Source organism: Echeneis naucrates, chromosome 10, assembly GCF_900963305.1.
Source record: "Echeneis naucrates chromosome 10, fEcheNa1.1, whole genome shotgun sequence".
NCBI lineage: Eukaryota > Metazoa > Chordata > Actinopteri > Carangiformes > Echeneidae > Echeneis > Echeneis naucrates.
In genome coordinates this window covers 18,540,976-18,563,314 of record NC_042520.1, presented here as the reverse complement: position 1 = coordinate 18,563,314, position 22,339 = coordinate 18,540,976, and the positions used below count along the sequence as shown (strand labels likewise).

The following is a 22,339-nucleotide window of genomic DNA, read 5'->3' as shown; positions in this document are numbered from 1 at the left end:
CCTCCTCGCCTGACAGACAGAAACCAGGGCTAAAATTGGAACTATGACGTCAGTATTGACGGACGGAGTGGGAAGGCTGTAGCATGGCTGGAGAAGGCGAAAAGAAACGAGTGCTGGAGATGGTAAGAAGCCAAAATAGTCCATATACTTTCAGTGTTGTTAACAATCATTGCTACCTTATCGTTCCTAAACACTGTCGGGGGTACATAGTCATCTATAGAGGCTTATAGAAACATTTGGAACTCATTCGAACTCCTCACGTGAGAAGCTGCAGTAGCTAGCTATGAGCAAACAACGGAAACCAACACGTTCAGCTGCAAACTACATTTAAATCCATTCTCTTGGAAGCAACATTAGCTGTGGACTATGGCAGGTGCAGTTTGTGTAGACTTAATATTATCAAAACAGCATGGTGAACTGCTGAAGTAGAGGTTTACTCGCTCTCCGGTGTATGGTTGACCCCCCACTGGAGGGCAGTATGCATACAGAATGCTCCCTCAGTCTCAGCATGTTGCTCTGTGTTCATGTCAATGAGCATCTGTGAGATAATATGGATTGTATTTGTTGCAACTTCACGATCGGTCCCTCTTGGTGTGACCTATTTCCAGGGATCTCCAGGGAGGACGTTTGGTGATGTTTTCAATGTTCTAACAACTATTTCTTGTGTTTTAGATCCAAGCTGATGGGGCTGATGAGGGCTGTGTGACTTTTGTGATGCATGATGAGGACCATACCCTCGGAAACTCCCTCAGATACATGATCATGAAACAGTTAGTTTTTATACTTTTTTTTTCTTCCCAAAGTTGTTGCTTTAAATATACAGTTGCCATAGGGTGTGAGTAGTTTTTCTCTTAGTTTTTTTCCTCACCAAACAAACCCTCTCAGTCTAGCACATTTGAAGTACATATAGCAAAAGACAAGCTCAGTGTGTGCAGTTTGCATTGCTGGAGGGGACTGTTTTGGCTTATTGCAACATACAGAGTTAATTTAAAATGTATGATGACAATAGAAAAAGGCACAGTTTTGTTTGTGACTGCTTTTTTGTTTAATCTTGTGTTTCATCTACAAGCATTAATGTACTGATAGTGGGAAATTTGTGATTGCACCCCAATGCATTTTAAGTCAAACACTTAAATAATATTCACACTGTTATTTTCCTGTTTTCCATTAGTGACGATGTGGAATTTTGTGGCTATACCATCACCCATCCATCTGAGAGCAAGATCAACTTTCGCATTCAGACACGAGGTGAGAGAAACTCTTTAAGAACTTGCAAGCCCCTGCCCTTGACCAACTAGTCTGTTGTCTGTTTTTATTATACTTTGTCTCACCATGTGAGCAATATATAGCACTAATAATGCATCAGACGTTGTAGCAACATACTTTGTTCCCACAATGCATTTTCTGTGGACAAGTGTTTTGAAATCATCTGCAAAAGTTAAGAATGTTTGTCCCAAATTTTAAGGCTTGACTCACATTCACTACTGCTACAAATCTGTAAGTCAACTAATTCTGTACTCCCTGAGAAGTCCTGGTTTCTTAAAAGTTTACATGACTTTTCATTTTTCATGAAGAATTTTTTCTTTCTTGCTTTGTGGCTTTTACTGCATTTCAAATGTTGATATGGGAGTGTTCATGTGTCAAAGAGCATCGGCATAAGCATTTTCAGGCTGTCCTGAAAACATGCTTATTGGAGTCTGGTGCATTCACTTTGTCCATTTAGCTGCTTAAGAAAAGACTTTCAATAACATATGTGCATATGCAGAACCTGTTGTTTCTGTTTTTGCTCTTAATAAAAATCTAATATCATCTGCTTTGTGAAATGTGCCAAAGGATATTAGCTGCCCCATCACATGAAACGACTCTGCTAGACTGAGAAAACAACTTGTTTTTGTTGTCGAACCAACTCCCAGGATGCCTGGAGGATCTACCCTCACAGCTTGATCACAGCAAGATACGATTATCTTTCAGGCACTAGGATAAAAGCTCTGGTTCTTCTGTGCTTCAGGGCACTCAGCATTATTTATACACTTTTTTTGTTCCTAATCATGACTGCAAGGAAAATTGTAAGTCATTGCCAGTGGCCGGAAGTCCTTGCCACTGGCAGCGATGAGCTGCAGTAGTACCTTCTAAATTAATTATTCACTATTTGGACTCAGGTATCAGGTATTTATATTGTTCTTATCTATACTGAATATATCATTCCAAAATTGAGTGTTGCTGAGAAAGACCTCATGGATCCCTTGGCTAATGACATTAACAGAAGATAATTACAGTCAAGAGTTATCAATCATGTAGGCCAGTTAATGACACTAGATTAGAGTTCTGCATTAGCGGTAATTTGATTTTTAAAGAGAAATAATGAAACTTTTTTTTGCTTGGAGTTTTGGAGAAAATGTGAAGATCTACTTCATAAAAGAGAAATCCCAAAAGACCTGCCATCCAGAATTAGTGGTTTACATTAAGATGAGAAGACCTCAAAGTCATCTCAAAGAATTTAGACACTCACCAGTCTACAGTCAGACCATCTGTTTGTTAGTAGAGATAATTTAATACTATGGCTGCAGTTTTAACTGCAAGAACACCAATGGAGAATAATCAGTGAGATATAATCACTGAAGGTTTGGAGGACTCACTGGAGTTGGTTTATAAACGTAACATAATTAAATCAATAGTTAATGGACACCATTCTTTATGTTGCTGCTCTGCTAAAGAAAAAGAAAGATAAAACAAACACATCACTCTGATCTTTAAGTGTGTTTTAAGGGCACATCCACTTTCTACAAACCCACTGTACATTTTCTGAACCGATGAAATGTGTGTGAAAGTAAGACACGTAATCTAAACCAGTGCTTCTCAAATAGTGGGGTGTGCTCCCCTGGGAGGGTGCGGTGCGATGCCGGGGGGGCTGGAATCCAGCGGAACATGCTTTTTTTGCCGTACTAGAATAAGGTTTTATTGTTTTCTTTAATGATAAGAATACAGTGTTTTGGAGAGGTGTACTTATAACAATTTTATGGACAAATTATACTATTTATAGTCGCGGCGGGGGTGGGGGGGAAATATTTTCTTCCTCCTATGGGGGGGCGTAACAGAAAATAATTGAGAGGCACTGATCTAAACCAACATTCTTCTGTTTTGTTTTGTTTTGTTGTTTTTTTTCCAGCGGGCATTCCAGCAACAGAGCCTCTGCGTAGAGGTCTGAATGAGCTCAATGATGTGTGCCAACACATTCTCAATACTTTTCAGGTAAGTATCAAGCACTTATCACTCACTCAGTTAGCACATGACTACATTACTTCTATGGCACATACATTGTGTGTCCTATTATAAGGATTATTTTCAGTGTGTGCAGGTATAAAATAATCCAGCCCTTTTACAGATTGTTGTTATTTACATATGGCTACTGATGCTTAGCATCTAGTAGGCTTTTGTACTAATGAAGTTCATTGTATCCTGTCTTAGCTGTCAGCAGCCTCTGCCCTGTTGAAAGGTCCTTTTCCTCAGTTCCTCACAAGTCACCTTGGCAACAGACAGAATCAGTGTTCTGACCTCTCTGAAGTTGAAGAAAAGCAGATTCACATATGTAATAATTTTACACCTATGAGGGATGTAGGGAGGAAACCCTGAGTCATCTGCTTGGTCCTGGGTACTAGGCCCACAGTGAAAGGAGACTAATTTGGGGTTGATTTAATGTTACGCTCTTTAAGCAGCTTCAACTCAGACTTTTCTTTCCTTTCCTCCAGGCGAGAGTTGCTGAGTTTAAAGAGAGACAGGAGCAACCCATGAACTAAAGAGCACCACATTAACATGACTCAGGAGCTGCCCAACAAGGTTCATACAAGCTGTAAAAAACAGTTACCCTCATATTACATTTTTATTTCTACTAGTATGAGAGGAAGGTATTGGAATTTATCTTACCCCTCAAATATTTGTACAATTTTGTATTGTAATTACATTGACTTATGTATTTTAAATGCGTTGTCTTGAGTTCATCTTGCAAAGAATACATTTTTTGACTGGGGTTGTAACCCTCATTGTTATATTAACTCATGTAGCACTTAAAGATGTCCAAACCTAAGAAAAATTTGTTCATGCATGGTTGCCTTTTTGCAAACAGAAGATGATTTGGAAAGACTAAAAGTGCAGCGACGGTTCATATCTGTCAAACCAAATAGAATGGGCCTTAACTGAACTAGTTAACTTGGCTTTTTTGAATCGCTTTGCCATCAAATGAAAGTAAAATGGATTAGTGCTGCTAATGGAAAACAAACAAACAAAATCAACCTATATTAATAAGTAACTTGGTGATGTCTATTAAAAGTTTGCTAACAGGAGCCACCATGAATTTCTGTTTGGTTTATGCATTTTTTATCACTAATATAAAATGATGAAAGTGTTAAGTCTTCCTTTAAGAAAACCCAAAACAAAACACGAATGTCTCACACAGAAACTGGGTCAGCATTGAACGAATCCTGTAGGGGTGACATGACCTACAGTCTTTTATGTTTTATGTGATATTTTAAAATGACCCTCCAAATAATAGCACCCATTATGTAAACTCATGCAATGCCTGGAGAACCTTAGCATGAAATGAACTCAAGGCTGGTCTGTGCCTCATTGCATTCAAAGCGAGGCAGACCAACAGACAGCAAGTCTCCTAAACAAAAACACAAAAACAATGAGCATAGTTTACCTATCTAGTCTGCTGGAACCACCTCAGTAAAACCCCACAGTGGACATTTTTCTACAGTGTGGAAGATGTTGAAGGCCAAGGCAACTGTATGCAAAAAGGCAAGGAAACTTAACGTTTTCCATGTCAAAGGCCCTAGATGCGCCGTGGCCATCTATCTGCAAATAGAGTAACACTACAGTTCTTGAAGCAAGTAAAGTAATGACTGCATGTAATGCGGAGTGTATCGCAAAACACAGGACCTGCTCACACACGGGCCAGATGTGGCTTCAACATCTGTGGTTGGCAGACCCAACAAATGTATTTTGTCTCATATCGTGAGCAACTTGGGAAATGATTTGTGATTATGCTTTCCCTTGACTGTGAGTGCCAGTATCTGCTGGTGTGTCTCCACCACTAAAGGCCTGATGTTTGTTTTTTGGTGGCTTAAAATTAAAAAACAAAACAAGCAAAAACACACCACTGAAATACTTTGCATATTTTACTACTGGCTGTTTAAAACAGATTTTTTTTTCTCCCCACTTTTTTGATGAATCAATTTTTTTCACCCTTTTTCAGACAATGATTGGCAGAGAGGCCAACAGGAAATAGGGAGAAAGAAAGGGGAATGACCTGCAGTAAACATATAACCCGAGACACTGCAATGAAATGGCATTTGTGCTGACCACGTGATCACTGCTACTGCCCTGAAAAATATTTTTCTATTTCGTACTAGCTTGTAAAAATGTTCTTTTTTTTAACCAATGAGGTTGCTTCTGTTAAAGTGCAGAAAGAAAATGCAGCTCAAGGGTTAACAGATCTGTGGGGTTAATAAATCCACACACTAATTAAAAAACTTTATATATATTGGTTCCAAGTTGTCCTACACCTACATTTAGCACGCTAGACTACTGATAATATCGACACTGAGTCTACTGATCTGAATATTCATTCCTAAGGAAATTATATATATTGTACGGTTATTTGTGCAGAAAATGTCATACAAAGGAAATAGAGCTTTTTAAAGATAAAGAGCACAGAGTAATATTACAAACAATACTCTCACATTGTATATTGTACAACACAATATGAAACAAATTTGCACATTGTTTGCACAGTGCATTTAGTCTGTCCACTATAGTTTTCCAAATCTGGGGTCTTGACTTATTCATGGCAGCCATATTGCCTCTTTTGTAATTACAGGCGTATGTTCATAAAGCTCCTTCAGCTCCATCCTGTGCTTTAGTTGTGGCCTTTCTGTGCATCATTTCATTGGGTTTTCATCCATCCATTCGTCAGGGCTTCTGGTATAGTGCAGGGACGAGCACAAAGCCAGCCTATGTATGCCTGATTAAACAAGGCTGGGTTCAGTTAGTGGGATGATTTGACGCTTAATTCAGATATGGTGCTAGTTTCAGTCTAGTTGATGAAGTACCCCCATCCCCTGGTGCAGTAGCAGGTACATCTAAAAAAAACTATAAAACAAACACAGAACAGGTACAGCACCATCCTCAAGCACGCACAGAGAACTGCACAAACAAAATCACACTGGTACAAATGAAATGTAATATGAGCCCGAAGGTCATCAAATGTCAAAGACCACATCAAGAAGGAGCCCAGCACTTAACATATTTGTTCAGGAAACCTTTTATTTACAGCAGCGGTGGGATACTGGAGGACCAGCGACTCGATGTGGTGCCATATAAAATGCCACTGTAGTCATGAAGCTCAGTATTGATCACATTAGATATGTAGAAGTCCTTGATAGTTTCAGCTTTAATTCGAAACATATTGCTGTTGTAGCAACATTTAGAATATGTTTGGTTTAGCAGTCTGAAGGGAAATTCCACCAAACTGAAGCCTTTCAATATTTTTTCCTCCTTTTCTCATTTCAAAAATCCACATCGCAGGGCTTGAGAAACTGTCAGCTACAGATGTGTTGTAAGTTGAGCCTTGGAAGACAACCCTTATAAACTGCTCCACAGCAAAACATTGTCATTAAGTCACCACTGTTTCCTGCCTCATGGAACTTATAGCCGTTTTTGTGAAATTGTTTTCACACTAACAAAAAAACACAGCTCTGTAACATGAACTGAAATAAAAGACATTTTCTAAGATGTCATCACTTTATCTGCTAACTCTCTTCGATGTGACACCTAGAGTCTCATGTGTCGCTGTCTGAAGCAATAATTTAAAACTAGGAAAAGGCTCACTACATCTGTTTTCATTTGATGATCTTTCCCTTGAAATTGATATAAACCAAATGTAACCTCAAAGCAAGACTGACACAATTTTTAACATTTGACAGGCAGTTTCACAGATGCTTGATTATTTTCACTCCTAATGGAAGGTCACTGCTCTCCCATACCATAGCTGTCATAAAATTTAAAGGACAAGGTGAAGAATTGCGGAGCATTTGTAAGATGATTAATGCAAGAATGTTAATAATTTTATGAAAAGTCAGTCACACTCACTTACATATAAAACAGTATTACTTTCTATGCAATCAACAGCTATAGATTGCATCACGAGCACTGAATAATCTACATTCCACCAGCTCATAAATAACTCAGATGGCAGAAATGATATAAAATAAGATTTATTACTGCATATTATCAACAAATAAGTACAATATAAATGAAATCCAAAACATCCCGACCTGTTTTCACATTTTATCTTCAACCTCAATGAACCTTTTTATATCTTAGCTTGGTAGTCCCTCTATAAAGATACTTGCAAAGCTTACCAGACCTTTCTCTACAGAGGCTTTCAGCTTTAGCTAAAAGCAAGATAAAAGTCGCATAAATAGACCAAGTGGGCTAATCAGTCAGACACTGCTTAGCTAATTGATTAGCTAATTTGAGAGTTGATACAAACTCATAATACAATGGACAAAAATAAAAGCAAGTGATAGCTTCCTGAACATTAATATATTACACAAAATTACTGTCTGTTTAAACTATTCTTCAGTGTTGATTGGAGGAGTGACGCCGTATCTTGGTCACAATGCACTGAACAGAAAAACCACCACATCGAATACATTCATCTTACACATGTATCATGAGTAAATGCTATGGCCACTGCCAGTGTTGAAAACTTCATTCATTTAGGTTTCATTTTTGAAAACCTTAAATTCTAGCACACAGGTTTTTCCAAATAACAATACTATCAGTACACAATGTGTGTTTTCTCTTTGATAAAGTTGTGCACAACCCTAAACTGCTGCTTCTCCTGCAATATCATTTTCTTGATGTGTTGGTGTCGTAAAATTTGTTACAGTATTGGAACACAGCTATCCTCTGCTGTAGGCGGCATAAAATATTAGGAATATGTTTCTTCATACTTAATTTCTCATTGTAGAAATCTGCCAAAAATTCATAGATATCAATTAACCCCAACAGTTCGATTAGAGAGACTGACTTTTACCTGGATTTACCAGGTTATCATATTGAAGGAAATGCTAATATGAGCATTATGCTAAAACATTCACTTCTTGAAAAAAAAAAAAAAAATCTAGCTGTACAGAATTTCTTTTTCCCCAACAGTGTCTATGATCAGGTCTTGGAAATAATATCGAGCCACAGGAACGTCTATGTAACACAACCACCCACTGATGGAGCTGAACTCTTTGGAAATAACAAATGAATACACTTGTTGCAAGATAAAAACAAGTTTCTCATGTTTTGTGATTTTTTTTTCTTAGAAAAATAGAAGTTACATTGTAAGAGACATGTTAATACTACCCTAACCACATTGGACACCACTTGTAACAAAAGAGCTCTGCAATACTAATGACATTTATAATGACCTCTTATGTGTGGCATGATGGGAATCATCTGGTATTATCAATGTTCCAGGACAACAGCTGCCTTCCGCATGACTTAACGCAGTGATGATTTCCAGATGAAAGAGTTCCGATGTTTGACTCTCCACATGACTCGAGGATGCACACTGGGGCCCATTTTGCTCGGGTATGTCGTCACTGAAGCACATGGGTGTTGAGCAGTGAAAACATGCACTCAACTGTCTAATAATGAGCTACTGATGCTGTACTTGGAGAGACACACTCTTTCATTTTTATCTTTTTAAGAAAAAGTCTACCTCTGAGGCTTGTTGTAATATAATTCAGTTTCACACTAATATTCCCCTGTGAGATATTAAAAATTCAACAGGTAGCAGTCACCAGTGCTCTTACTCATACATGAAGCACTGAGGCTGGAAATGTCTAAAATCTGCACGTAAATAATAATGTACATAAGTTAACATGTGGCTAGAATAAACATTCTCTCTAAAATGGATTTGTCATAAAGGTCCACTGAGAGATTTTACTCTCCTACACAACCCTCAGTGTTGAGTATGAAGCCTTGGATTCATTATAGTTTTTGTAGCTAGTATTACAGCCTACACAGGTACAGCCCTGTTGTTTCATTCATGAGTTTGAGTCTTTCCATCTACTGTGCGTTCTGCAGAAGTGACTTTGATTTCTTCCCTCCTTTTCCCTCCTGACTTGGATCCCATTGCTGATCTGTTGGCAATGACAACACTGTTTCTCTGTAAACAGGAGCTGATTTGAATATAGTTTTGACAGGAGAGGTATGTGTTTTGAGTATGTTTGTGTGAGAGTGCATTTATGAAGAGCTGGTGTATTTCTGACTCAAGTGGGAACTGGAGCGGTCCAATCCGTTCCCGTGGCAAGATCCTTTCCAGTGCCCTCCTGAGCCTCGCTCATCCAGGGGAGATGTTCTGTAGCACCAACAGCAAAGGCAAGACTAGGACACAAAATTACACACACAGATGTTTAGTGATCCTTTTTTTCTCCTTATACCATTACCATACCATTTTTAGTGATACCACTTACCTGGAAGCAATTTTTAAACTTCTGGCTGACAAAATAGAGCGCAATAGGGTTAATGCAGGAGTTTAGAGAGGCCATGTTTATCCCAATGTAATCCATCACTAACAGGAAACTGGCAGGGAGAAGGGCAAAGTTTACAGTTCAGTTTACAGGAAGTCAAAGAGCAGAGCACAATGGTTGTTCCCATAAAGTTTGCAGCACATTTGTGTCCCCTAATGTATCTGCACGCTTACCTGAGCAGTTCACAGCGGTTGGGGTCATTTTGGTCATAGATTGTTTTCTTCAAAATACGGCTGAGATGAAGGGGAAGCCAGCAGAGAGCAAAAATCAAGACCAAGCAGAACACTGTCTTTGCTACTTCCCGTCGCTGTGCACAGATAGGAGAGATAATGAATCCACAGAGTGCGTTTAAGTCTTACTGACTGTATTGTTCTCTCGATTGCTAATGTGCATACCACTTTTTCGCATACCTGTTTCATGTGATCGTTGAGTGCAATGCGCATCCCTTTTTTACGACTGAGCATTTCACAGGACATTAGAGTGTAGAAGATCCCTGTGCAGGCCAGCGGGAAGCAGAAATAAAAGCCAAACAGCCACCAATCTTTGACATCCTGGTAGAACTGGAGAAAAAAAAATCCCATCAACATGAATGCAATTTTAACACTGGAACAAAGTCATGGCTGTATGAATTCTATGTATCCTTTATCCTTTAACACGGTGTTAATGGCATTACTCTGTGGAACTATACATTGTGCAGACATTTCAAGTTGGAATAGATGCTTCTTTTGTCTTTTCTGTAACTTGCTCAAAACCATTAGCTCAACATGAAAATTTATTTCCTGGACGATAAACAAATGAAATGAACCTGGTCTCTCTTTTGTTGAAATGATACCAACTGCTTCCTTTGCATTTAGTTGATTCAGTAAAGAAAAGTGACAGGTTTTTAGTTTAGACACATTTATTCTGACAGGTGGCTCTGGATCAAATATAGACATATTAACAACTTGGTGGAACGTGCTTAAACTGGCTTTATACCTGTTTGTATTGTCTTTGAGCAATAAAATACTTGGGTGAGTCAATATTTCCTGAGTAGTGTCATCAGATCAAGGAAAATTATATTTTTGATCATAACAAGAAGAAATCACACGCTCCTGACATTACATAAAAAGCAGCTCTGGGCTTTATAACCTTCGTGCTCTGCAGTTCCTTCAGATCTTTCTTGTTTGGACAAAGTGGAAATAGCCACATGGAGATTTTATTTTCTGCTATGTCGTTTAAAGGACATACCGTGAATATTATGAGAAACAGTCCTGCTCAACAGGCATAATTCAGATGATTCCGATGCACGGTATATGTACTGTATTACATTAGTTGGAATCACTAATTACTTGTTGGCAGAGGTTGACAAGGAAAAAGAAAATCCTAATTAGAGAAGAATTTTTTAGTTCAGGCACTTTGCTTTGAAGTTAACTGGTTAATGGATATTTGTACTTGAAAGTACCATCAGGTGCAGGCCGAATAATTTACAAGACTTTTCCTGACTGTTGGCGAGATATTTCGACCACATGCTTGTGGAAGAATAATACTGTAACATGAAGACGCTATAAAGCATTTTGAGAAAACAAATACATTATCTAGCTACACCCTGCCAAGATGAAGTTACTCCGATAGTATTTTGATGATAGGAAAGCAAATGCAGCTGCTTATTATGATATTAAAGTTTTGCCTTCAGTTGTCATATTCGCACATCTGCTTTCCTCCTCACTGTGGATTTTCATCCCATTTCACCTCTTCGTTCCAGATTAAAATGTCTGCAACTAAATGCTATAATTTCCATGAACTTCTGTGCTCCTAATAATTTCCCCCAAGGATCAAGTTGTCTGGCGTGACTATTGACTATTTTGCAAATGTCATTAAGATAGCATTTTAATCTACCAGTTTGCCAGTTTCAGATAAATGAGTCTGGGAAAATATTGACAATACTGCTTAAAGATTTACTTAACCTTTGCACAACAATGCTGAATTTGAAAAATTACATGACTAATTAATGTGCCTTTTTCCTTTATCTTTCCAAATGGCATGCATTTATATGAAAAAGAACCTCAATTTTATGTTTGGATTTCATTGAGAAATTGCAGATTTTTACTGTTAATTTGCAGTTTAAAATGGTAAGAGTAAAATCTAAATGATTTGATTTTGTGAGTATTTATCTCATACTAACGACAAATTTTTGACACTGTACATTTATTAAAGTAGAAAAGCAAAATATTTTTTTTCATGACTGCTCACAGGTTTCGTGTCTAATCAGGCTGCCCACCTTCATGAAGTTGGTGGATTGTTCTGGGTGCAGCAGGCAGACGCGCAGTTTATTGCCTCTGTACGGCAGCTCCAGCATGTCAAAAGCCAGCGCTTCAGGCACTGCCAGCACCACAGCAATCAGCCAGATCAGAGTCACCTCCACTGCTTTCCACAGGGGGATGCCCATCCCCTTCACTCTGCTCCATGATGTCACTGCATGGTAACTACACACAGAGGACATACAGTACATATATACAGACAGATTAGCTTTGAAATATTAATGTCTGTCACATGTGCAGAGCAGAAATCAACTTACCGGTCAATACTCAGGGCACACAGGCTGAGGACAGTGATTCCCACTGAAGCTTTCTGGATGAATGGAACCAACTTACAGATGTAGACGCCAAAAGGCCAGTCCTCAGCTATTAGCTGCAGAGAAAAATAATTGAGGCAGACAGAGAGACATCTGCAGTGAGAGAAATTTCAAAGGACTAAACATTGTCAGACCTCTCTGAGTTTTAAGTTTATGGTTACTGTATTCATGCTACGTTTATGTTATAGCTGTTTGGGGTTTTTTTTTTTAAAGAAGGAAAGCCTCATGACTCAAATTTACCTGGATGAAATGCATCATTTCATCTCTGCAAACATAAAGCCCACTGAATGTTGTCACTTGAAAAACACAGAGCAAGGGAGGAGAATAGCCAGGATTTCTCTGAAAAATCTGACACTTAGGTTCACTCTATGTGCTTACATCTTCTTCTCATGAGGTTTTTTAGTTCAAATAAGACCTTGTAAGGTGGGTCAGCAATCCATAAAAAAACGAAAGAAAAGGAAATCAACAAAAGCATACACAACACAGACGATGTAGAGACAAACTTGTGCGTAAACCCAGCTAACCACAGAACAGGCCAGGAAAGGTACGCAGCTCTACTATAACTAAATGAAAGAGCAGTGTGAAGAAATTACTCACACTAAATGAAATGCAGACCATTGCATGGGTATTAAATTGGACTGATTCACAGTGTCATAACTGTAGTCCATAAAATGTGTTGCATTTTGATATCTGATATCCAACAAAAAAAGGATTACATTTATGACCATAGAGCTCCAGATATCTGCATAAAAAAAAAGTGTTAATCATAATCCACTGCGATACTTGTACTAATGCTCTATTTTACAGAATGTAACCAGCGGGCACTAAATGTTCTCTAACTACAGAGTAGATTGGCAGCAGGAGTCAATAGTGTTGTACAACACAGGAAAAAAGGTTGTGTGCATACAGGTATTCCCCAGAAGAAGCATGTGCCAGGGCAATAGGACAAACACAAAGTATAAACAAGCTTACCTTAAACACGTTGATTGGGATGGCGATGATAATATAGAGCAGGTCTCCAAGTGCCAGGCTGCCAATCAGGACATTTGGCCCGTTCCTCATGCACTTATTTTTATAAATGATCCTGAGCAGTGTTGAGTTGCCAATCATTCCCACCACAAAGATCAGGCAGGACACAATGGTGTTCACATACTTGAAAGTGTGTTTGATCTCCGTTGGCTTTATGCACATGGGCGGGAAGGAGCCGCGTGGTCGGCCTGGCCGTGATGGTGGCAGCAAGATGGAAGCATTGCTCTTGGGGAGGGCTGAAGTGTCAGGTATGCCCTGGGAGTTGCGGATGAACCGAGAGCCCCCAACCTCTGCGACTATCAGGAGACACAGCAGAGTGACGGGCCTCATCCTTGCACAAGTCTAACAAAGAAAGGTTGTGGTTTGCTGGAAGGCACAGAGATGTCTCAGCAACAAATGTCCAGCTTCAAGCAGCGTGAGTCAGAGTCAGAGCTTCTTTGGCCTGGGGAGAAAGAACCATGATGTCAAACACAAACAGTTTCTATACTCGCATACTTGACTAACTACCTTTCTTTTTTTTCTCTCTCTCTCTTTTTTTTTTTTTTTAAACAGATATTCATTACATTTTATATTAACATAATGAGTTGTTTATTTAGCAAGTCACAAATGCTGATCATCACACATCACATTATTTTAACAATGATTTTGTTTCCCTCAGATTTTATTTGGTAAAAGTTTAGCCGTGTATCAGACCACCAGACCTGCCCTCCACTCCCAATCCACCAGATGTCCTCATACTTTTTTCCTGTTTGTGCCATCAATTCACACGCCTCTTCTTACTGCAACAATAGCCCCCACAGTGACCTGTTCTCTTCCCGCCGGTTCCTTAACCAATCTAATTGTCTCCTTTTGTTTCGAGTAATGTGCCCATCAGCTTTTCTACCTTAACACATTGTTTTCTTTACTGAAATCCTCTTCTTGTGCATCTCTGCCTGAAATTCTAGAACACCTCTCCATGTCTACAAAACAGACTTACAAACTTAACAGAAGACACCTATTAATCTCTCCAAATTCCCCCCAAACTCTCCCCTTTCCATTTGCGTTAAAGGAAAGGCTGTTATTTCTTTAAAATAAGCAGGACCAGATGAAGACTACATTCCAGAGGCCACCCAGATTAATTCATGAGATAAACTGTGCAAGATTTCCAAAATGGAGGATATTCACTCACCCAAAACTCCTTTTGATCTATCACATATGATCTACCAGAGGTGTTGGGCCGAATTATTTTTTTCAGTGACCCTGCCGTCCGCCTGTATCATGTTTGTTTCTGTACGTTTCTAGGCAGCAACCTTTGGGTAACAGGTATGTGGCCCCGAGCCAATCATAGTGTAGAGAGTGTGTGGATGGCACAAAAAGATTTATAAAAGTGTCACAATGGGGTCATACTGTTGTCTCTGCCTTGGGATGTGAGCGTGTTTATTTGTGCTCTTGAAACTGACCACCCTGAAACAATCAGTAAAGCACGCTTAAGCTCACCCAACCACTGCTGCGTCATCGAGATGGGTAGGAGGGGACGGCTTTGAATTGTGTCTGTCAAAAACAACCCATAAATCACGCATATTAATATATTTATTGCACCATTTCAACTTCCAGTTCTAGTTCATTGATCACAGAATGACAAAAACACATCAACATGAGGAATAAAGTGGTTTTATCAGAACCCCGATTCCAAGCAAAGCAAAACATTCAGACAGGCAGAGATGTAGGACGGTGGATTCAAGACAAGAGAAGAATTTGATGAGCGAGAACAAGCCCCAAAAGATGATGTAAAGCAAAACAAGCGCATGGACCAGTGTTAACACTTTAACTCAGCAAACATCTCAGAACTGTGGAGAGCAAAGGAGACTGGCAAGTAAAATCCTGACTGTCACGCAGCCTTAATCACTGTCGTCAAGTCAAACTGAACCATATGGCATGGTGGGGCGGAGGCATAGCTGGAGAAAAGTGGGGATGCCTAACAGACTGTGGGTCTGAGCTGAAGCTACCAACCATCTTTTGTTATGTTGTCTAAATGATAACACTTGTTTGCAAGATGTGCACGGTGGCAACACAAGCTCCATGGGATATGGGTCTGCACAAATATAAAACAAAACTGGATAAAGGTCTGCCTCCACATGGTCTGGTTAGATGTCATAGTTGAGCTCCTGATTGAAACTGGCACAGCAGGAAATCAGACATTCATGCCCCTGACAGACTATGCTAAATTCAATCCATCGATCATCGGCTGCAATGAGCTTGAACTTCTGCTGATGAATGGAATGGGTCAGTATCCCGAAATGACACCTGGTGTGAGAAGAGAACAGCCTCCATTGACTGCCAATAGGAAAAGGGGCTCTGTTAATCACTCACACATTGCAGAGATGTGGCCGGATTGACAGTGAGGGTATGGTAAAAGTTGGATCTCGGATAAAAGTACAGTGCAGTATAAGGACAGGGCCTCTTTCCACAAAACAGGAAATCCTTTTTTAAGCTGGGGGATGCCAAAGTGACATCCTTGAAGCTGTCATCTTCCTATCCTGTAGAAGGGAAGTTGGTCTAGGGTGGGCACCCCTGTCACTAATGACAGCAATCCTGACAGTACTCTCAGCCCTAGCAAAAGCAAAACCTGACACCATTGGAAAAATGGCAGTGCTTCTATCCTACCGCTCTTCATTTATCCCAGACCTTCTGTATATTGCCAAACAACTGCACTGCCTGCTATCCACTGAGAGTACTCAAGTTCAAGTGGGAACAAGGGGGAGACCAGACTGCAGCCTGCTGCCACGTTACACTGATGTGCTGTTGTCTTTGTAGAGCGAGAGAGGAAGTGAAGGAATTATTCCTAATGCATCCAAAAGTCCCTTTGGCGCAACAATGAAAGTCATTTCTAGGACCTGAAATTGTCAGGAGAGTTGAATTTGCATTAGAATTGGGCCTGAACCCAGACCTTGTCAGGCAACTTACGTGTGCATTTTCAAAGAAGGTACACAGTTTTGGTTTTGGCACCACAGTTACTTTGAAGAGATAAATAGCTATCCAATTTCAAGCTGGCCCTGACAAATTGGGGAGTGATTTCCTTATGAGATACATGAGGAACAGCTCTTATGCGCCTCAAGTGTGTATGTGTGCGTGTGTCCATGCAAGTGTGGATGAGACAGTTATTTTCTTTCTCTCATAGGACTCTTGGCTCTGAGCCTCTGAAGAATCATGTGCACCTCCCCTAATACCCTTGGGCATCTCTTGGGATAAATGGGCTGATTGACGAACATAACAAATATGGCTAGAGAATATTAGGGTGTACTATCAGTCACACACACACCCTCGCAATCTCTGAACAGATGTGCAAATCTCTGAGGCTGAGGTTTGTGGATAAATATTTTATACATATAAGACTCTAACAATGTCTAACAATTAAAATGAGGTAAAATAAAGGTATGCACTAATGCGCACACTTACACTTTTGCACACACATTATCAAACCCAACTGGCAGTCATAGCTTTGTTTAGCTCACAGAGGCTCATTCTCTTTACACATACAAAGAACAAAATCAAGTGAACTCAAACACATAACACAAGAAACCAGTTTCCAAAAATTTGGCCATTGCTCATATGCATCCATTCAGCCATCTGAATAAGTTCTTTGTGGTGTGTAATAGTGTGGTGTGCTCATTAAAACACGTTAGAGCAGGACTGTATAATTGGAAAGTTGTCTTATTATTGGGCTGATCTGGTTGATCTGGAACAGATTTTATTTGGGAGACCATCTCTGACCTTTAGTTCCGCTGGCTGCAGATCTTAGAAAGGAAGAGGTGGGAAGTTGGAAAACAGCAGAGCAGTTCTAGCTACTGTTAGAGAATGTGTGTTAAGATAAAGTGTGGGAAGAGAAGGATGACATGTCTCTCAGGAGTGGGAATTTCAAGGAGATGCGGGAACGAACTGGCAATGAAATATTGAGTAAAATTTTGATCAGCTGAAAGAAATATTTTCACAAAAAAAAAAACCCAAAACTGTAGAGTCTTACTTTTTGTTGACATGCTTGTTTTAAAGCATTCTTGAGTTTTGTGTGCACAAAGACTGACAGATTTACAGAAGGAGATAGGTTAAGAACCGAGGTACAATGCCTGAGAGGATGGGAGTCGTAAGAGTGAGTTGAAGGCGAGAAAGACGCAGTAATATACAGATGACTGGACGATGTGCATTTGATACAGCTGGCTGATATAACTGATTCAAACTTATAAAGACAGGAAAGTTTGGCAAAAAAGGGCTATCTATCTTAATTGTGGACTAATTGATGAAGAAGCAGATGTCTAAATGATGAAAATGAGAAAATGCGTCATTTTAATATCTATCCCAAAATGGCTACATTTCAGTGCGACTGGATGATTTATAATACTTAAATTTAATAGGTTACTTTGCTGATTTTAAAATTAATGTCCTCTCTCTGGCTCCTGCAGCTAAATTGATCATTATCTTAGTGTGAGTCAGATGGATGAGGGGCATTAGACACACTTTTGCTGAAACTGTATCACATAAGTGTTGATTCAGTTCTGTGAGTATCTTTTGATTTTATAGTTTTGGGCGATCCTGGCATTTTGAACACATTTTACTCACAACAGACACACCACAGAAAATAATAAAAAAAAAAAACCCAACACGGATCCTCACACCAGTACAGTGCTGTTTTTAAAGAGGACAGAGATTACATTCTTCTAAAATAAAAACTTCCTTGCTTAATTGCGTTTAGACTGACGAGACCATTGAGGTTTTTAACTCCATCTGAGATTTTTTTGTGTGTGTTAAATGTAGATTTTCTGCCAGTTTCCTGGTGTTTACTGCTCTCAGCTGTGATCCAATAAATCCCTTTCACGAATGGGCAAACAGCCACTTATTTTAAGATTTAAAATATGCTCGACCTGTTGCAAGGGCGCAGATAGTCGTCCTGACCCAGATGTTGGGGCTCAGTCGGGGCGCTGCATGGGGTCAAAGCATTAACAGCACAAAGCCGACGGTGAAATCAGAAATCAGAAATCAGAAAAATGTGTAAACTATGACTGGTATAGATAAGCCAAAACTAACCCATAACCGCGTGGAAACAATACTATCATAGCACGGCAACCATAAATAAAACCACCAAGAGGCCCAGAGCAGAGACCGAAAGAGTTTAGACAGAGAGTACAGAAGCAATCTGAAATAAAAACCAGATCCATAAAAAAAAATCTATTTGTTTATCATTTATCGTTTATCACTGCAGCAGTTCACAAGTAGGCTGATCCACCTAAAGAGGCTCAGTATCTTCAACCAGGCGGTTGGTGGTGGCTACTTATGCACAAAGTGCGGAAAATCCAGCTGCAGCTTCAAGTTCATCAAAGTAATTCAACATGATGACTGGACTCACCGGACCTCGGTGAGGTGATGGTGTTTGTGCCCAGAGCCAAAGTATTCCAGCAGAGTGTCTCCTCTCTGCGGTGAGCTGCAGCAGTGACAGCTGACGGTGTGACCGAACTGTCGGGCTGCGCGTCAGGAAAACTCCGCTCCGGCTCCAGCTGAGCTCTGAGGCGCAGAGGAGGGACGCCGGCTTTTATAGGCCCAAGCCGGGAGGCCGCGGAAACAGCCAATCACACCCCGGAAAAGAGCACCCTTCCCTAACTAGTCAAACGAACTCATGAACCGTATTATTCATTTCCTAGAAAACGCTTCTCAGGTTTCCGCTTTCCCAGCGTCCCCATCATACGTGTGGCTTGCTCGGTTATTTTGCTGATAACGTACACATAGTGGAGGAAGAGAGAGGAGATAACAGGAGATGTTCTCCCCCGAAGAGCGGGCCAATTTAAAATAAATAAATAAAAAGCTCCCACGGGAATATTTCTGACCTCGGGGTCCCTGCTGGATCAAGGAGTTTCAGTTTCAGTGTGTTGAATGCAGTGACACATCCGACTAACAAACACATTTTATAAAAACACCCAAACAAGCATATCGCCATTGTCACTACACATACTGTGCATAAATGCAATCAAAATGACAACATACAAAACATACAAAAACGAAACGCACAGTTCCGAGCAAGGCATGAGCAGAGCAGTTTAGACGGTGAACAGTTTGGAAGTGGAGCTAATTTGGATTCTTTCCCAGTCTTAGTTCAAAGCTCCACATTCACACATTCACTGACATCTGTTTCTCCCACTGCACAAGAATTTCACAACAACTGCTCAGGTGGAGGTACAAGTTGGCTCCAGTTCAGTTTTTTGGAGATTTTAATTGCAGCCCCATGACTCAAATTTTCAAAGTGTTTATTGTCATATGTACAGTAAAGAAACACGTTTCCCTGTACGATCAAATTCTTTTTCTGCTGGCCACAATGAATGTGTGCATATATAGAAAATAGATAAATGGAATAAAAAATGTAAAAAGATTTTAAGAATTTGAATAAAAATAGGTCAATCTCAAAACAGCTATAAAAATATAACACAATAGAAACAGATAAAATAGAACAAGATGACATATAAGCTATCAGCTCTGTGTACAAAATAAAGTTAAATTGCTGGACTTTTAAATGAGATAATTGATGCAACTATTAACTCTTGTTTAGGAGTCTGATGGCAGAAAGAGTTAAGAATGAGTAGACTTGAGTAACCAAAGAAACCGCAAATAAGAGTTTAATTACAAATCATGTTCTTCGTGGTACATTAATAAAGCCCTGAGCCTAGAGCAATATTTACAAAACAAATTTTGTGACACGTCAGCACCAGGTAATCACTTATTACCAAGTTCATGTACATCTTCCATCTCTGAGTGGATTCTTTAACACAAGATCACTATCAGCGGTTTAAACAGAAGAATTAATGCATTCCTGCAATAATGTGAACTGAATGCTTTATTAGTTTATGTTGGTTTACAATCATCGAGCTAACATGGTCGGGCAGCACGGCGGTGACTGCAGAGTGACCGTAGGACTGAACGGGAGCATGAGTGAGTTTGTCTGTCTTTGTCCTGTGACCTGTCCAGGGTGACCCCGCCCCTCGTCCAATGTGAGCTGGGATTGGCTGTAGCAGCCCCGCGACCCGGAAACAGAAAAAGCGGTGGAAGATGGATGGAGTTCACATGGTCTTTAGTATCCCGGTTTTGACTGGGTTTTTGTGTTTGTGCATGTAAACACCATATCCAAAATTCAGAAACCCGGTTATGCCCTTTTCCCGGTTTAAAGAAACCTGGAGTACTCTGACAGAAGCCGGGACACTGGGGCATGTATACGCCTTACACACTGTGACGCGCCAGATAAAAGAGCAAAACGGCGGCACCAACATCTTCACATTTCTAGAGTAACGAAATATGACAAATATGATATGATATGATATCAAATATGACAAAAATATAGACAAGCCTTCTCACTGTGCTCTTGTGAACTCGATACTCCCTGCAACTACCAGTTTGTACAACACCATCGCCGCTCATAGGCAGCAGGACTGCAGCTTCCTTTGGTCTAATGAACGGGTCAACGAGGACACACAGCCGGCTGAAGGCTGTTTTCTCTCCACTCTGAATCTGTAAACTCAATGAGAACAAACCTGTCCCACCTGCCGCGGCTACGTACTTTCGTCCACTGTTGCCTTGTACTGTGTGGTGGCAGTGACAGATGAATACCTAGCAAGGTAGCCGACGTATTCAAGATTCGTCGTCGCTCTCTCTTCCCATTGCTGTAGATGAAGTGGATGAGCCAAAGCTGTAATGCGATGTGAGTATTTAATGAGGCTAAGCGGGTTTCTCTGTGCACCACGAAAACATCTTATCCCGGTTATGCTCAAAGCTGGGATACTAAAGACCATGTAAACTCACTGAATGTTGTAGATACGGTTGAAGTTTATAGGCTTATGGTTGAAAGCCTATACAAAAGACACAACTAACATTTTTTTTGTGTGTGTCATCCCATTATAATGTACTTTAACCTAGACATAGTTTAAGTCGCAATTGTGTATTTATCATCAACTTACTCAAGCTCGATTTCTGGAGCTCCTGAAATCATCACATCACCGCTGCACTCTCATCCAAAATGAAAATCTGGCCACCATTAAATATTTTTACCCACAAAATGAGACACAATTTTGCTGTCTCTACATAATTTGAGGGTTTCCATTGTGGCTGACAAGGACAAAACTCACTGCAACAAGTCAACATAGGAGAACAAACAAGCCTCCCAATGAAGAACTGGAACACTCTGCATTGGATTTATATTTGCAGCATTGTTGCTGTCAATGTGCGTGTTTATGTGTTTCCTGCATACAGAATGTTTTTTTGTTCTTTTTTTGTTCCAACAGGTTATACACATTTTACATCAGGTCATGTCAGGACAAGCAACAAAAGGCATGAACAAGTATTATTTAAATACACAAATATATTAAATAAAAAGCATTAAATAATCATATATTAGTCAAATGTCAGTCAGTATGGAACACACTCAGTGAATGCACACTTGCATATGTACAAACAAAGACGCTAAAGATGCTAAAACAGGAATAATCTCCCCCAAACCTCAATTGCCCCCATTGCTATTAACCCAGTGGGTGCACACATACACACACACACACACACACACACCAAACAAAGAGCCTTTTTGTGCCTGTTTGTTTAATGACACATCCACTGGGAGGTGGTATTTTGGGAGGTGACTATTCCTGGCACATCATTACAGTCATTAGCACAGTCTCATAGCATTAAACCATTAACACACACCATCACCATTTACATAGTTACACACATTAACGCTCTAACTCAGCACCCCCTCTTTCTGCACCTGTGTGTGTTTGTGTGAGTGAGAGAGACATGGAGGACATGCTGACACACTGCTTTCACTTTGTTGTCTACAGCGCCTTGCTAGAAGGACGAAATTGGATCTCGATATGTGTTCTTGTGTTTTCTCAAAAACTAGACAAAAAAAGTTGTGTTTACATAAAAAAAGCTGGAAAAACAAGGGTTGATGAAGCATGAAGCATGTGCTACAAGAGGCCATCCCTCTTTGTGTCTTTGAACTGTGCCAGTAACTGGAAAATGAGCAAGTGCTCCTGACAGTCAAAGGAATCATCTGCAAGCAGATGTTGGCCACTAACTATACACCTGCACAAGTCATCCAACTTCCTATTTG

At 39.9% G+C, this 22,339-nt stretch overlaps 2 protein-coding genes across 2 annotated transcripts; one reads left to right on the top strand and one right to left on the bottom strand.

Moving 5' to 3' along the window:
- The first annotated feature begins 65 nt into the window (after positions 1–65).
- polr1d (RNA polymerase I and III subunit D) lies at positions 66–5,905 on the top strand. The gene is made up of 5 exons (XM_029513280.1): positions 66–122; positions 673–770; positions 1,172–1,248; positions 3,167–3,249; positions 3,747–5,905. Exons 1-5 carry the CDS (start codon positions 84–86, stop codon positions 3,792–3,794), a joined length of 345 nt encoding a protein of 114 aa, XP_029369140.1. The 5' UTR covers positions 66–83; the 3' UTR covers positions 3,795–5,905.
- A 1,301-nt stretch (positions 5,906–7,206) lies between these two features.
- On the bottom strand, positions 7,207–18,736 carry LOC115050196 (endothelin receptor type B-like). Its single transcript, XM_029512988.1, has 8 exons — positions 18,602–18,736; positions 13,171–13,669; positions 12,142–12,254; positions 11,845–12,049; positions 9,998–10,147; positions 9,761–9,894; positions 9,531–9,639; positions 7,207–9,441 (listed from the first exon to the last, which is right to left on the bottom strand). Exons 2-8 carry the CDS (start codon positions 13,555–13,557, stop codon positions 9,301–9,303), a joined length of 1,239 nt encoding a protein of 412 aa, XP_029368848.1. The 5' UTR covers positions 13,558–13,669; positions 18,602–18,736; the 3' UTR covers positions 7,207–9,300.
- Between the last annotated feature and the right edge of the window lie 3,603 nt (positions 18,737–22,339).

Coding starts and splice junctions, on each gene's coding strand:
- polr1d (XM_029513280.1), top strand. CDS start 84: ATGGCTGGAGAAGGCGAAAAGAAACGAGTGCTGGAGATG. Junction 123..672: donor AGAAACGAGTGCTGGAGATG/GTAAGAAGCCAA, acceptor CTTGTGTTTTAG/ATCCAAGCTGATGGGGCTGA. Junction 3,250..3,746: donor ACATTCTCAATACTTTTCAG/GTAAGTATCAAG, acceptor CCTTTCCTCCAG/GCGAGAGTTGCTGAGTTTAA.
- LOC115050196 (XM_029512988.1), bottom strand. CDS start 13,557: ATGAGGCCCGTCACTCTGCTGTGTCTCCTGATAGTCGCAGAGGTTGGG. Junction 12,255..13,170: donor TCCCAATCAACGTGTTTAAG/GTAAGCTTGTTT, acceptor TTTTCTCTGCAG/CTAATAGCTGAGGACTGGCC. Junction 10,148..11,844: donor AATCCACCAACTTCATGAAG/GTGGGCAGCCTG, acceptor TTTTTTCTCCAG/TTCTACCAGGATGTCAAAGA.